This window comes from Leptosomus discolor, chromosome 21, assembly GCF_034619465.1.
Source record: "Leptosomus discolor isolate bLepDis1 chromosome 21, bLepDis1.hap2, whole genome shotgun sequence".
Classification (NCBI taxonomy): Eukaryota; Metazoa; Chordata; class Aves; order Leptosomiformes; family Leptosomidae; genus Leptosomus; species Leptosomus discolor.
In genome coordinates this window covers 5,638,904-5,651,637 of record NC_141411.1, presented here as the reverse complement: position 1 = coordinate 5,651,637, position 12,734 = coordinate 5,638,904, and the positions used below count along the sequence as shown (strand labels likewise).

The window sequence follows — 12,734 nt, the reverse complement described above, 5'->3', positions numbered from 1 at the left end:
AACACAATTTCTATCACTCCTGGGTCTATATTTAGACATCAGCTATTTACCCGCCACTGAAAACCCGCCCACAATTTCGGGAGCCTCTGTGTACCATCTCTGTCAGAAGGAGATGATATGACAGGGAGAAATGCAGTCTAATGGACTGCTATTAAAAAATCTGATTCAATTCTCCCTCTGTTGGCTTAAGACGTTCCTGGGGAGCGATCTTATTTCCATGGGGTGACACAGAGATGCGAGGACATTTCACTCAGAGGCACAGCGAGGGAACATTGTGCTTTCTGCTCTCCTTATTTCAAACCACTTAGGCTGTGATTATAAAACATGGCTCAGGGGGGCCGTAGCATCGCTGGGTTAAACGAAGTTCTTCCTACTGCAGTGTGGTTGCAGGGGTTTGGGTTTGTTTTCTTTCTCCCCGGGTACCACTGGATTTCGATGCGTTTCGGTGGCAGCCAGGAAGAACGAACGGATGATTCTCCCAGCGCAGCCCTGGGGGTGTGAAATTAGGGTTTGGTGGGGGGTGATTTGTGGGATAGTGGGATGCAGGGGCAGCGCTTCCATGGGGCAGAGCCAGATCCACCTCTGTCACAGATTCCTCACCCTTTGAACCTTTCTTTCTCCCTGACACCAGGCGGAGGCAGAGCAGGGGGGAGCAAGGAGGAGCAAGAGTACAGCGGCAGCGCTCGGGGGAGCGGGATGCTCACAAGATACACCGATTAGAGCCACTTCTGGTGGGTGTGGGGACTGGGTTTCCCTGACCCGGAGGTCACAGCAGCTCCAAACCTTTGCCTCAGAAGACGGAAACCAAAGCTGGTTTTCCCATCCCCAACCACCTCTTGAGCTCCAACTCCCGAGCGAACGAGAGCGCTGGTGGAAGAAGAAATGTAGTGGCATAACTAACGTTATCCGTGGGACTTTAAATGGGGAATATTGGCGGTGTTCGAACGCCTCGAGCGAGGCAGTAACACGGCGAGGTGCGACCGTGCCATGCGGCAGTCGCCGGCCCTGCTCCCTGCCGCTCCTCCTCAGGCTCCCACACCCAGGAGCGGGGGGCCGGGCCCTGGGGCCCAGAGACCTGTGGGGCACCCGGAGCCGCACCGGGCGGCGTTTCGGTGTTTCCTGGTGCGAACATGTACAAGGGAAGCGGCGGAGGGGCAGAACGGGCACTTACTGCGGGCCGAGCTGTCGCGACCCGCTTGAACGCTCTCTCCTTTCCCCCTCCGCTGAAGTTCAGCCCCAGCCCACCCCGCTGGCGTTTATCCCCTGACCGCTCCCGCCTCTCTGCGGGCTGAGGAGACGGGCGGAGACCGCAACCCCCTCCCCGGTCCTCCACACCGCGCCGCAGCCCGGCGCGCTCTGAGCCCTTCGCGGCGGCCGCACGGCGAACCCTGCCGGGGAACCGCCCTCTTCTCCACTGCGACCAATCAGAGCCCAGAATAAGCGTGACTGATCTCCGCTTTAGCCTATCGGCAAGCTATTTGATTGCACCCAATCAGATGCCTAGGGAGATTTTTCTCGCCCAATGATAAATGAAGAGTGGAGCTTGGGCAGCAGCCCGCGCTTCTTCGGGAGCGGCGTGGACTTCAGCCAATCAGAGCAGTGCAGGAAAGGTTACCAGTGACCAATGAGGAAAGGGTGCGGGGAAAGAGCAGCTCGCGAGAATTTGAGAGGGACGATGGGAACCCGCGTCTGAGCGAGCGGGCCAATGGGGAAGGGCGGGGCGGGGCCGCAGCAGGACTATTATAACTGGCAGGTAAGAAAGCCAATCAGAAGGAGGAGGTAAGTTCGGCCCAATGGCCAATGAGCAGAGGCAGTCCTCCCATGGTTGAACGGCTACGATTGACAAGGGGATTCCCAATCAGAAGACCGCGCCCTTTCTAACAGTCCAATGAGCGAGCGGGGCGGGGAGGAGTGTGTGGGGGGGCGGCTCTTCCCGCCTCTTCCTCGCGGGCGCGCAAGGCCGGTCGGCCGAAGGGCAGCCCGCTGAGCCAATCGAAAAAGTCAGAGAGGAGGGGTAGGCGGGACTTCCGCCCAACGGGGGCGTGGGGGTGGGGGGGCGACGCTCTCGGCGGCCAACGAGGGCGGCGGGCCTGCGCCGAGCGCCCAATGGGCGCCGGGGGGGCGGGGCTGGCTGCCGCCGCGGCTTCCAAGATGGCGGCGGGTGCGTGAGCGCGGCGGTCAGTCAGTCGGTGAGGCCGCCGGCGGGAGCAGGGCCGGGGGCGGGAGGGGGCCCCGCCGCCCGCCGCCATGAAGGGCAAGGAGCGCTCGCCGGCCAAAGCCAAGCGGTCGCGGGGCGGCGGGGGCGGCGAGGACTCGGCGTCCTCCTCCTCGTCGGCGCGGGGCGAGCGGAGCAGCAAGAAACCCAGCGGCTCCGGCGGCTCCAACGGCAGCGGCGGGAAAGCGGCGGCAGCGGCGGCCTCCAACGAGAGCAACAGCGGGAGCAGCCGGCGCGGCCCGCACCCGGACAAGGCCGGCCGCGCCGGCAGCCGCGAGTACGAGGCCGGGGCGGCGGCGGCGGGCGGCGGGGGCAGCCGGCACGGCTACGGCGGCGGCAGCGGCAAAACCGCGGAGGCGTCGCGGAGCAGCAGCAGCCGCGGCGGTGAGTCCCGGGCACCGGCAGCGGCCCCATCCTCCTCTTCCTCCGAGTCGGGTGGCGGCGGGGAGTACAAGACGCTGAAGATCAGCGAGCTGGGCTCGGCGCTGAGCGACGAGGCGGTGGAGGACGGGCTCTTCCACGAGTTCAAGCGCTTCGGCGACGTGAGCGTCAAAATCAGCCGCCTCCCGCCCGGCACCGGCGCTGCTGACGAGCGTGTGGCCTTTGTCAACTTCCGCCGGCCCGAGGACGCCCGCGCCGCCAAACACGCCCGCGGCCGCCTCGTGCTTTACGACCGCCCGCTGAAAATCGAGGCCGTCTACGTCGGGGGCGGCGGAGGGAGCAGCCGGCGACGCAGCAGCCGTTCCCCGGCGCTGCTGGACAAGGAGTCGCCCTACGGCACGGCCGCCATAGGGGTGGCGGCCGCGGCGGCAGCGGCGGTGCGGCACCCTCCGGCTGGGGCGACGCAGCGGGCCTTGTCCCCCGCCGGTAGCGGCGGGGCCCTGGGTTATCGAGACTACCGGCTGCAGCAGCTCGCCCTGGGCCGCTTGCCGCCTCCCCCCCCTCTGCCCAGGGAGTTGGAGAGGGAGAGGGACTACGGGGGTTTCTACGAAGCGCGAGTGCGGCCGGCCTACGGGCTGGAGCGGGTGGCTGGTGTGGCGGCTGCTGGGGGATTTCGTGGAGGAGGAGGGGGTGCTGGAGCCGCCGGCGAGGAGGAGATCAGCCCTGAGGATGACCAGAGGGCCAACCGCACGTTGTTCCTGGGCAACCTGGACATCACCGTGAGCGAGTCAGATTTACGCCGAGCTTTTGACCGTTTTGGGGTCATCACTGAGGTGGACATCAAAAGGCCGGGGCGCGGGCAGACCAGCACGTATGGTTTTCTTAAATTTGAAAATCTGGACATGGCGCACCGGGCCAAGTTGGCCATGTCAGGAAAGGTGCTGCTGCGCAACCCCATCAAGATCGGGTATGGTAAAGCCACGCCGACTACCAGGCTCTGGGTGGGTGGCCTCGGGCCCTGGGTGCCCCTCGCCGCCCTGGCCAGGGAGTTTGATCGGTTTGGTACCATTCGCACTATCGATTACCGCAAAGGTGATTCGTGGGCCTATATCCAGTATGAGAGCTTGGACGCGGCGCAGGCGGCGTGCACCCACATGCGGGGCTTTCCCTTGGGGGGGCCCGATCGCCGCCTCCGCGTCGACTTTGCCGACACTGAGCATCGGTACCAGCAGCCCTACCTGCAGCCTCTGCCTTTGCCGCCTCCTGCTCATTATGAGCTCGTGGCGGAGGCGGCTGCTTTTGGGGCTCACCGGGGAGCCCCACCTGATCCTCTTCGGGGGGCCCGGGACAGGACGCCACCCTTACTCTATAGAGACCGCGACAGAGACCTTTATCCTGAGACAGAGTGGGTGCCCCCCCCACCCCCTGTGCGGGATCGGAGTAATCGGGCAGCTGCCTATGACCCACTGGAAAGCCTAGAGCGCCGCCGGGATGGTTGGTCCTTAGAGCGGGACCGAGGGGAGAGGGAATTGGGCAGTAGTAGCAGGGATCAGCCTAGGAAACGGAGACTGGCGGAGGATGGAGGCCGGCACTTGGACCGCTCTCCGGACAGCGAGCGCTCTTCTTCCTCCCGTAAGCGCCACTGTTTAGCCACAACCTCTCCACCGGACCGCAGCCCCGAGCTCCTTGGAGGGAGGGAGCGTTACAGTAGTGACCCCGAGCGCTCGGCCTCCCGTTTGCTCCTGTTGGAGCGGCCTTCTCCCGTCCGGGAATCGCGCAGGGGCAGCCTGGAGCGGGGTCAGAACGAAAAGCGCGACCGCAAGAATTCCGCCGAACGGGAGCGGAAGCATCGCGCTTCGGCGGCAGCCGCCGCGCAGGAGTGCAAAAGTCCGGCCAAAAAGGATGAGCGGGCTACGGAGGGAGGCGGTGGAGGCTCCCGCCTCAAACCTCCTCCTCAGAAACAGCAGCAGGATGGAGCGTCGCAGGCCGGGGGAGCCCCCAAGCTGTGCTTGGCTTGGCAGGGGATGCTTCTGCTGAAGAACAGCAACTTCCCGTCCAATATGCACCTGCTTCAGGGGGACCTCGGTGTGGCCAGCAGTCTCCTCGTGGAGGGAGCGACTGGTGGGAAAGTAGCTCAGCTCAAGATCACCCAACGTCTTCGTCTGGACCAGCCCAAGCTGGACGAGGTCAATCGTCGCATCAAAGTGGCGGGTCCCAACGGCTACGCCATCCTTTTGGCTGTGCCCGGCGCATCAGACAACCGCTCCGCAGCCGGAGCTGCCGAGGCCGCCACCACCTCCACCCAGAGGCCCCTCAGGAATCTGGTGTCCTATCTAAAGCAAAAGCAGGCTGCTGGGGTGATCAGCCTCCCTGTGGGGGGTAACAAAGACAAGGAGAACAGCGGGGTCCTGCACGCCTTTCCGCCCTGCGATTTCTCCCAGCAATTCCTGGACTCCACGGCCAAGGCGCTGGCCAAATCAGAGGACGACTATCTGGTCATGATCATTGTCCGTGGGGCGTCCTAAGGTCCTCGTGTTCTCTGTACCCAACCCTGCCTACTCCTCCACACAGCCCCTCCAGCGTGTGCCAGGTGCTATGGGATACAGCCTTAGCCAGCCCTGTCATTATTTTAAATTAGATCTTTGTTTGTAGGTGACTTTCCCTGCCCGTTTTTCTGTTACTACATTTTTTTTCTATAAAGTTAGAAGCCAGAAAGGTTGGTTAGCCATTAGCGTGAATAGGATATTTTGAGAATCCCCTGTCAGTGGGGGTAGCAGGGAGGCTAGGCCTGCTTTGATTTACAAAAAAAAAAAAGGAAAAAAAAAAAAAGAGAAAAAAAAAAAAAAGGAAAAACAAAAACTAGGGGAGGGTGGGTGGGTGGGGGAAGAACAAACTCCCGTCTTCTTAATTTTGATTCGTGTCCTTTTTTCATTTCATGTATTTTAAAGCAAGTTCAATAGCTCATCCTCGATAGAGTTACAAACCTAAAAGACCAGATTTAAAGCATTCAGTAGTTGAAATGGAAAACCACACGTTTACTAGCGGACTGGTGTCAACTCATTTTTTTATTTTGAGTCCTTGAAATGGTGTGATGGCCTCAGGCCAGCGGCCCTTTGGCACGCGTGATCCCTTTCCTCAGGAGCCTGAATGGTTTCCCTTTGAGTTGCCTGGCTCAAGGTTGATGTCTTTCAGGTGACCAGCACCTGCTCTCGGGTACACTGCAGAACATTTGATTCCTTTATTGGGTGTTTGAGAATTTCATCCAGCCCCTCCAAATGCATGCACTGAAAGTATGCTTTTTTAACAGGTGTATTTCTCCTATTTCTCTGAGTTCTGTTGTATCCCATATGTGCACTTTGGGTTTGTAGCAGTGACAATGTTTGGTCAATAGCTGAAGACTTTGTTACAAACCATGAATGTCTTGTGCTTACTCTGGTATGCAAGAAACAAGGAGGTGCTTTAAGAATAACTTCAGTTATATTGTGGTTTTTTGGTTTTTACTGCCTTTTTTCAAAGAGTTGCAGGTACAGTGGGGTCTCGTTCCACAGTGCAAACTCTGAGCAAGTGTGCTTCTCTCCAGAGATGGTTTTAATTCTGTGATAATTTAATTACATGAAAGTTCTCATTAACGTTTTTACCTCTTTGTTAATAGCAAGAAACTGCTGTCTGCTAGGGACTTTTCAGGTACAGTACAGTGGGCATTACATGAGGTTTATCATTTTAGAGGCATCTGGAGTAAAGTGGTTTTAAGCATCTTGGAGAAGTATTAAAAGTACTCCACGGTGCTGAGGTTTGAGCTCTTGTTCCTGTGATTCTAGGAGGAAACAGTTGGCTTTTTTTTGTTTTTTTCTTCAAAGAACTTAGTTCATTTTCTCTTACCTTTTTTTCCCCACTCACTGGGCACTTTCCTCCAGCTGTCTTGGCCACCTTGCTAATACAGGCATTTAGGAGGGAAGAAGGGATCTAAATCCCTGTTGGTTTGTTTAACAACCGAAAGGATGTTGCAGCTAGTTTCCAAACTGATGTGTGAATCTGCCTGTATCTCTTTACAGGCTCCAAAATTGTGATCTTGCACTTAAACCCAGAATGTAGTCTTGCACTTAGCCGCGTTTTCAGAGACTTGGGCAGCGTGAAAGCGATGCTGCTTCACTCATCGATCCTCCGATACATTCCTGGGCGATTGATACGGGGACAAGTTGATTTCTGTTTCAACTTGCATGACGCAAAACTCGAGTTCCAAATGCGGAATAGTACATGAAGGAGGAAACGTCTTGAATGTATTTTACGGGCACAACAGTTCTGAGGTGTGACTGTGCTTGCTTGAGATTCGCTGTCACAAACATACGAAGTTCTGTCATGCCGCTTTACTGAGCCACTCATCAGAGAGTGCTTTGGTTTAAGTGGGATTTGATTTCCTTTATCTGGCTGGAATGAGTAGACGTTGTATCCCGAGCATTGCGGTGAACTGAGAACTTGAATGTGGCAGCATATCTTGAAAATGGATTTTGTTTTTAGAGCTACTTTTCTTTCTAAGTAGAAATGTACAAGCCTCATTTAATGCTCTTAAATGTTTGAGGGGAAAATCCAGGATTTCTGGGTTTTTGTCCTTCAGCGTGAATGTAATAGATGGCAGAATTCAGCTGTTCATCTTACTATTAACAACGAGAATTTTTCGAAATGACACCGATAACGCAAATAACTGTGTTCTAGAAGATACAGCGTATTTACCACTTACTGCAAAGAATGTCTGTTTTAATTCTAGCGGGTGTCTGTTGTGTGTCAGCAGGTAACCAGCACCGCCGCTACCTCGCTCGACGCGCTGCTTGCGTCTAGAGCGAGTTGTCTCGTTGCATCTGACCTGAGTCGCTTGCAAGCGCAGAGTTGAAAAGGAAAGAAACTTGAACCGCTGGGAATTCAAATCTGCCCAAAACTCCCCCACCCCCCAAAAAAAGAAGCACTAACGTCGTTTGTGTTCAACACTTAAACTTGCCGAGAACGGTGTTTGTTACGCTGATACGCAGTAGGCACCTGTTTTTAAAACCCATAAAACTTGGGGTCAACGTAGCTTGTCACAGGCAAGTCGGTGTGGGAACCCTTTTGGAAAGAGCATCCTGGGTGCACTTCCATATTTTTATTTTTTTTCCCCTTGTAAAATAGCGGTGGTTAGACCTGCCACGGGCTTTTATGAGTCAAACCTGTGCTGTGCTGGAGGGTAATAAGGAACAGGCGAGGCTGTAGTTGACTCCAGGTTTTCTGGTTCCTTATTTAATGGAGTACCTGCTTCTTTAAATCTGGTTTATTTGTGGTTGCTGCTCTGTTTTGTAAGCAAGGATTTTAACACCCTCTGAGGGTTCTTAATGTCAAAACATGGTTGACTGGCAATGTTTCTTTTGCCGGCACTGAAGTTCCCGTGCTGCCATCGAGGCTGGTACAGGTCGGTCGGCTGTGCTTTTCTCTGAGGCTCGGAAGTGTGCCCCGTTGGAGTAACTGTCCACTGAAAATGGGCTTGGCCAGGGCTGAACACGAGTCCGTGTGTCATACCACTTCTGTACAGGGCAAAGCAGATGTAGCAGACTTCAGCTCTCTCGGGGTGGTTGGCTCTAGCGAGAGCTCAGTATTTCTTCTCACGTTATGTGCAGCTGATGTTCCTGTATTTCATGAGTTCGTTCAATTAGCGTGGAAAAAGGATGTCCTTTTCCTGAATCATTTCATAGTTGTGCTTTATGCTTTGGGGAAAGAACCTCAAATGACTCATACTTTTGTTTAAGATTTTAGTTGTTTGGTGGTTTTTGGTTTTTTTTTTTTTTAATTGGAAACTTTACGCAACTTCCTTGGCTGCTGGCCAGTGGCTTTGTTTGCTCCTGTCTAGCGTACGGTCTGCTGGTCACTGGGACTGCGGCGTGAACACTGAGGTTACCCTCAACTCCAGAGGTTTCAGGCTCCTGGGTTACAAATACCTTGTAAGCGTTGCAGAGAGAGAAGGGCATTATGTGCCAGGCAGACAAGCCTTACCCTCTCTCTTCTTTTTTTTTTTTTTCTTTTTTTTTTTTCCTCTTTACAAAGGTGTTAAAGGATTGAAATGGTTTGGTGGCATCTTGCTCGGCCCCCTGCGGAGGGCAGAGCAGTTTGAGATGGCTTGTGTTGGTCGGGGAACCAGCTGGATGATGGTAACTGAGGTGAAAGGCCTTAAGTGTTAATGGGGAGGAGGAGTGACTCGAAATTGGGAAGACAGGTTCAAAAACTCTGAGGACTCAGGGAAAAAATGGCTTGGAAGGTCGTAGTTCCTGGCTTTAAGAAAAGCAGTGTTGAGGGCAGCGCTCCTGGGGAGTCTGCTGTGCGCCTGTTGAACAGAAACAAGAGTGGAAGAAATTCTTGCCACGTGACTATAGAGCTTTTGGGGTTCTTTCCCCTTTGTCTCCCCCTTTATTCCTTTCTGCAGAGAGCACCGAAGGACAGATATTCCAATGAGTTATAAACTGAATGATGAGGTGATTTTTGTAGTAGGCTTAAAGCAGACCGTATGGTTCAGAAAATGGTTAGTTGAATATTCAACTTCATGCAGTTTTGATCGTGTGAAAATGGTGAATGAGAAGTATTACTTGAATAGTAATTTTAAATTATATTAGGTGTGTCTTTGATTTGACCGTTTCTTTAATATTGGAGTTGTCTGCTGTTAGAATTACGCAGCAAAACGAGAACAAAAGAGAAACGTGTAACACTACATTTCCTATTTTTGTTGATAAGTTGCCTTCAGGAAATACTTGAGGAAAGTCAACCAAATTCTCGCTAATTCGGTTGGTTTTTCTCATGTTTAATGATTTTGATGTGTCCCATTAACTGTTACTGCAAGTTGAATAATCATCAGTACTGTAAGCCTAGTTTAACCTTGGTCCAAAAAGAAGCCCTGCACTACTTGTTATGCATCTATACATAAAAGGTGACTTCATTTCAAGGTTTTGTGCCCGTGGGTGGTATTGGTGCTTTTTGAAGTCCAAGTAGAATATTCAGAAAGGCCTTGTAGCTCTTTATGTTCATCTGTATAATGTAGGGAGGGGAAAAAAAACCAACCTGTTGTATACATTTGTATTGAAATAACATTTTCTTTCCTCCTGCAAGCAAAGCTGGTGGACTGCAGAAGACAACCGCATGGGATACCAAGCTCTAATGGACCTTTGGGAAGAGAAGCTGTGGCTTATGTGGAATTTCCATGGGCCTCTTGATGGAAGAAAGCTTATCTGTTTAGTATTTGTGCATTTTACTAAAATGGCAGCTTTAAAAAAAAAAAAAAAGTTGTGTATCTGCTATTGTGATGCCAATGCCCGTGTTTTAAGTGGAAAAAAAAAAAAATGACCTCTTTGCTTTGTGCTGTGTACACAAGATTGCTGGAAAAGTAAAGGAATACCCTTTTTATGGCTCACACAGCTTAAAAGTAGCTGTCACTCAAACATGCGCTCACAGTTGAGCTGATTTTGTTTCATTCTAAATAAATTGTTTCTTTTGAGGAAAATGGTTTTTCTGCCTGGAAGTGAATTGACGACAAACGTTTGACCCCTTTGTTTGCGGCGGAGGGGTTACTTGCTGCTGCTGCTCAATGTTTGATCTGATAGTTGCGGGTCTTGAGCAAGAAGCAGGGAGAACCGACACTTTTCGCGTTGACCAGCCTGTTGTACCAAATCTGAAGAAATCTAGTTGATTGTCTGGCTGTGGCACCCCCTTTGCGGTGAAAAAGGGGGTCACTTGCTGCTTTACTCCTCACCTTGACGAGGAAGCGGTGCTGATGCTGGCATGCAAGAAGCAGGGGAGCACCACCCTGCGTCTCAGAACGGTGTACAAGTCTGGGGCTTCGCTGGTTTGAAGAGCTGGAGTTCCTGAATTTTAAGTTTCTGATTTGTTTTGTTCACCCAACATGTTTGGCTTTAGTTTTGATTATTTTTTTTTTTAATTTTGAAGAAAAAAGTTTGAAATTGCTTTGAATCTTGCACGTAAACCTTTGCACCAAATTGCCAAAAGAAAAAGAGAAATGAGTCCTTAGAAGTGTTTAAATGCTGTTAATAAAGCCTTTCCTGACACACGCGAGGCGCTCCTCCATCTCCAGGGGCTTTTCAGCAGTTGTGCAGTGATGGGTTTAGTGCTGAATGGATGAAGAGTTCCTGAGAGCTAGAGTCGGTAATTTTAAAACCTTTGCGTTGGTGTCTCAGTGCCTTATTTTGACCGGTTTTGAAGCCAATGGTTCCACACGCCTCGGATGTGCATGCACCCTGATCGCGCCCCAGGTACGGCTGCATGTTTGCTTGCAGTCGCCTCACGGTGTAGTACAGATGGTGAGAGGAAAAAAAAAAAAAAATGGAGGCGGCCTGAAAATGTGGTGTGCTGTAGTTGCTGCGTTCTCCTGTATTGGGGGCTCCTGAGCTGTGGAAGGCCGTTCCAGTGCAGGAGTACAACTCCATGTTGGCTGCAGGAGACTTCGGGGCCCGTTTGACAACCGCAGACATCAAGAGGAAGCTAACACTGCTGCATCGTTGGCTTCAGAAACCTCTCGTGTTATGCTTGCCGGTCTGTTAGAATTAATGTGACATGCAGATGAAGACACCTCGAAGTGCAAGCTTGCCCTGATCTGATTGCCTTGACATACTTTAACCTCCCGTGGATAACGAACCTAGTGCTGTCCTGCAGCCCTGCAGGATCATTGCTAGGCTGCAGGTGCCTTTCAACAACAGGATGCCGTGGTTGTGCTCCGCGAGGTGCCTGTTCCCGGGGCAAAGAGCTGTGTAAATCCCTAATCCAGGTAAGGGGGTTTAAGAGGTTGAACTGAATTGTAAATGTAAAAGAAGATGGTTTTGTTGTTCGCCTTTTGTTTCTTGGTTCTCCAGTCTACTAACTTTGACTAACGTGTTTGCTTTGGTCAACATCCGCTCGGGATGGGAGCGAGGGAGCAAACTGTGATGAAGCTTCTGTGTTTGGGGGCTCCTGTTACGGAGCGTGAGGTTGCTCTGCCTACCTGGGGCAAGGTGCCCCGTGGGTAAAACTACGGGTTTTCAGCTTGGAGAGCTTGTTTTGATGAACTGCTTGAATTAACCCTGCCTTAACCCAGAATACTATTTATTATGTGTGTATGTTGGTATGGAAAGCCAAGCCGATGCTTAGGCGAAGCTAGCTATGTGTTTATGAGATGCTGGTGTAAGCATTGAAATTAAGCTGTCGATTGTAAATGGGAGCAATTGTAGACGTTGCTGGTAACGAGGGGAGGGAGGTGGGGAGGGGAGACTCGTGAGATGCCTTTTCTTCTCAAAGTTGGTGTTTGTAGTTCAAATTTGTATTTTTGCAATGTATTTCATGTTCTGTTGAGATATGACCTCTGAAACTGGTGTAACTCAAAGTGTTGTACGAAAGGTTTGGGGCCGGGAGCAGTAACGGGAGGCGTGTTTCAACCTCCTTGACTCTCCTGGGTGGTTGATGCCAAGAGGAGCTGAGTGATCTGTTAGCGTAACCCAAACACAGGGGTTTCTGACAGGCTGGCTAGCTGCTCGGTGACCGGCCGGTGTTTCAGGGGTTGGGTGCTCTCCCACTTTTGGGGTATGCTTTGACTTGTTGTGTTATGGCAAAGGGGGCCGAGGTCTGCCCCTGACTCAGATCTCCTTTATGTTATGTATTTATTCCGGAGACTTGGAGGTATCGTGGGATGTGGTGTGGGATGATTCCCTTATGGTCGCTTTGTAATGGCGAGTTGTTTTTTGTGTGCTGGGTCGTCTCTGCCTTCTGAATTGGGATGCTTCAGCTGCCAGGTAAAGCCAGGCTTTTGTTAAAACTAGTCTTTTTGAAGGGTTAAGTGCTCTATGTGCATCATATTAATTTGGCTAATGAGACTTCTGGGGAAAGTGGATTTATAAAGAGAGCCATTTAATTAACAGCACTGCAGCAGAAAGCGATGCGAGTGGATTAGATGGGGAACCGGTTATTGAATTCACACTTTTTTTAGAATTGTGCTTTTACCAGCCGCAGCTTAATAAGTAAGTTTAAAACATCAGATGGCCCAGATTTTGCTGTTCGCTAATAACAAGCTTATGTTCGCCTCATGCTGCTGGTTTACTACGAAATGGCAAATGCTCTTTGAGGGGATGCTCTCACCATGTGTTCTGGG

General features: G+C 52.2%; 1 protein-coding gene across 1 annotated transcript; it reads left to right on the top strand.

Moving 5' to 3' along the window:
- The first annotated feature begins 2,244 nt into the window (after positions 1-2,244).
- RBM15 (RNA binding motif protein 15) lies at positions 2,245-5,146 on the top strand. Its single transcript, XM_086476532.1, has 2 exons — positions 2,245-3,247; positions 3,281-5,146. Exons 1-2 carry the CDS (start codon positions 2,248-2,250, stop codon positions 5,119-5,121), a joined length of 2,841 nt encoding a protein of 946 aa, XP_086332658.1. The 5' UTR covers positions 2,245-2,247; the 3' UTR covers positions 5,122-5,146.
- The last annotated feature ends 7,588 nt before the right edge of the window (positions 5,147-12,734 follow it).

Coding starts and splice junctions, on each gene's coding strand:
- RBM15 (XM_086476532.1), top strand. CDS start 2,248: ATGAAGGGCAAGGAGCGCTCGCCGGCCAAAGCCAAGCGGTCGCGGGGC. Junction 3,248..3,280: donor CGGGCTGGAGCGGGTGGCTG/GTGTGGCGGCTG, acceptor TTCGTGGAGGAG/GAGGGGGTGCTGGAGCCGCC.